We start from the raw sequence: 3,133 nt of genomic DNA, 5'->3' as shown, positions 1-3,133 counted from the left end.
TGGTGAGAGTAAAAAATTAAACTTAAAGTCTTTCCAAACAGAAAATAATAACTTTGATGGTACTTATTCTCAATCCACAATCACAGATAAGGATGACAATTCTTTGGTATACTTACATCTTTGTGAGAAAACCACATAATTTCAAGAGCCATCCTATGAGTTCTGGATCAGTAAGCGCACGCTCATTAGTTGTCTTTTAAAATTTGTAGTCTAGAATGACAAAGTCGATAACTCTGCTCAGCTCTGGTCTTGATAGTTGTCTGCCCTTGCGCTCATCCTCAAGTTCTTGCACTCTTGATAGTACTCCTTTCAATGACCAGAGGGATGAGATCACTGCCTTAATTTCCCCAAGCCAGTCGTCCGACGGATGGTCCTTAACCAGTGAAGGCAATACCGATCGTGAAGCAAACATAAAAAACCAAACTGTCTATGAGTTTGTCTGCATCTATCAAATGTCTCACCCAGAATTATTCATGGACAATATGCAAGTCCATGAAATGGTACAGACTGAATATCGTGTTGTCTCACATTTTTTAGTGTACATTTGCAGATGAAAGAAAAAAATTTGGCAGCTTTACCTCGTCTTTCAGGGGCTTACGCCCTATTCAGATTGACGAGTTGCCTTTCTCTCGTGCTTTGGAAGAAACGTATAGGAGCATCGTGAAGCTTTTATTCATGCGACGTCATCTAACTAAAGAGAGAGTGCTACTATCTTGACCGAAGCAGGGATGAACACTGGGCTTAAGCAAAATTTGCAGCAATGGCGTGAAGAATTACGTGCCGGTCAATTGTGGATGAAAATGGTTTATTCATGAGTTCATACCACAGAAGTACCGCAAGTAACCGTGAGCAATGTAGCAGCATTCCTTACAATAGCAAAAGGAGTACTTGGGATATCTTCTCGTCTCGCTAGCATCACAGTAGAACTCACCCGAATCTTCTGCCCCCACTTAGTCAAGGTTGCGCAATAGTAATGATTCTTGTGCTTAACTGTTCCCGGCAACGAGAATGGAGCACAATGAATGTGAAACGCGTGAAGGCATTGGGGAATGACACAAACATAGACTGGGGAATTGCAGCCTGGTAGTGGGTCCCCAATTTTTTCGTCGCAGACATTTCCATGTAGTAAGAGAGTCGCTGAACTTCATGGGGTCAAATGGTAGAAAAAGATGATCGGTGTGCTGCGACATCACCGGAGGCGACTCTGCGCACTGCCTTTGGAGCATGATGGAGCAGTCTCGTCATCATCATCATCATCTTAGGTGAAAGAAAGGTTGAGTCTCCATTCTTGGATTCAATATCCGAGATCTCCACAGCAGCCCATTGCAAGCTGCACTTGTACAGCCCTCTCAATGCAGTAATGCAAGCTGGGTCCTTTTGTACTTTTCTATTAACAACAGATTGTTCCCCTGCTCTTTCTCTTCCCCTTTTCACATGAAAGGAAACCTTACTTCACCTTTCTAAACATTTTAGCATAAGAATAGTGCTAGGAGTGCTTAAAATGCAAAGCACTCCTTTGGCTTCGCCACATCATTTAGAGAATCAATATTGTGAACTACTCTTGAAGGCCTAACAACACTCTCAGCATTTCCTTTTCATAATCCAAGGATACGAGTGCGGAGGCTTGGCAACCTACAGGTCATGAAGCACCCAACAAGCCTCGTGAACCGGTTTAACTATCTCAACGTATTGTATAAGTCAACACACATTGAAAAAAACCCAATGCTAACAGGTTTACGAGGGACTTGGGGAAAAAAAACTCGAGCCATATTCGCAACAAGTTTCGAACGTGCTGCCTCCGATTATAATCGGAATAGGAAGATCTCTATTTGGGAAAAAAAACTAAGGCAATAACCATATTGCTATTTCGCCTCCATTCCGACAAATCTGCATGTGTATCAAATCAGCAGTATTGTGAGCGGATCATATTTAATCCCCTAATGAATTCTGTAAGTAGTCATCTTCACTTTCCGTTAAATAAATCAAACGAGGTAATTAATTAATTGATATTCGATTATGTCAAACATCACCGGTTCGTATCTTCAAATCATGTCCTATTAATTGCAAGTATCGCGAATTTGTATAATATAAGATAATACTAAATCACTCAGCCCATAATATTACAAATAGTTAAGCTCATTGGAAGATAGAGCTCGAACATTACATTGACTGCTATTAACCTTTAAAATCATATTAAATGTATGTTCTTCGATCGTGAAGACATTATTACATAAAATAACTAAATAGTGAAGAGAACTCTCTTCAAATTCACAATACAACTAGCGTCCAACAACAAAGGAACTTCATTTTGGAGGAACCTTTTTATTTAGTCCAGCTATAAGTTTCCTCCAGATAAGTAGCTCTTTATTCAAACCCTAATAAAAGTACAACCACGATCGGTTTCTATCCCCCAAGTTCTTACTCCATGATCATCCCGGTCGATCACTGCCAACGTGGCAGCGGGAAGGCGAAGAACTTCATCAAGCCATCGGAGCAGTCCTTGTCGCTCGAAGAAGCAAAGTAGTAGAGCCTGTACTGGTTCAGCACGACTTCAAAGCCATTTCCGGCACCGTTCGATGGGCCAGCGAGCAACGCCGCACCCCTGAAGTCGCACTTGAGGTAACTATAGAGGTTGGGCAGCAAGTACACGTTGTGGGGCGGACCGTACTGGAACACTAACAAAAGAGTAAATCGGAACTTTAGTGCAAGTAACTCAACTCGATCAAATCATAACCAATACTAACTCTAACTAGTCCAAACAAATAGACCGATCATATATCTTGTGAAGAAAAAATTAACAAGCGTCTCTCGCGAGCCAATGGAAATGTCTAGAAAAACATGCCTTACTATGTCTGAATTAGAAGTCGGTTGGTTACACACACTCACCAAGCTTATCATTGATGAAGAAGGGACTGTTCTTAAGAGCCCAATCCGTGTAGTTATAGCCGTAACGCCAGTTCTCAGATCCACCCACAATGATAGTCCTGGCCTCGGCGATCGCCATGGTTGTGGCCAGCACTAGCAACACAAGTCCTGCACACTTCCATTCCGCCATTTTTGGTTAATACTATTCTCAAGATCTCTCCCTCTAGTGCACTCAAAGACAATGATCGGATCAAATTGGTTTGGCAAT

At 41.7% G+C, this 3,133-nt stretch overlaps 1 protein-coding gene across 1 annotated transcript; it reads right to left on the bottom strand.

Annotated features, from left to right (window-relative positions):
- Positions 1-2,285: 2,285 nt before the first annotated feature.
- Positions 2,286-3,133, bottom strand: LOC115747906. Its single transcript, XM_030684232.2, has 2 exons — positions 2,887-3,133; positions 2,286-2,675 (listed from the first exon to the last, which is right to left on the bottom strand). The coding sequence occupies exons 1-2, from the start codon at positions 3,053-3,055 to the stop codon at positions 2,443-2,445; spliced, it is 402 nt and encodes a 133-aa protein (XP_030540092.1). The 5' UTR covers positions 3,056-3,133; the 3' UTR covers positions 2,286-2,442.

Source organism: Rhodamnia argentea, chromosome 2 (genome assembly GCF_020921035.1).
Source record: "Rhodamnia argentea isolate NSW1041297 chromosome 2, ASM2092103v1, whole genome shotgun sequence".
Classification (NCBI taxonomy): Eukaryota; Viridiplantae; Streptophyta; class Magnoliopsida; order Myrtales; family Myrtaceae; genus Rhodamnia; species Rhodamnia argentea.
This window is presented reverse-complemented; position numbering and strand designations above follow the sequence as displayed.

What these genes read in the sequence shown, in the direction of transcription:
- LOC115747906 (XM_030684232.2), bottom strand. Translation starts at nt 3,055, where the DNA reads ATGGCGGAATGGAAGTGTGCAGGACTTGTGTTGCTAGTGCTGGCCACA. An exon ending in CTTCATCAATGATAAGCTTG is followed by an intron (nt 2,676 to 2,886) that starts GTGAGTGTGTGT and finishes CTCTTTTGTTAG; the next exon opens with TGTTCCAGTACGGTCCGCCC.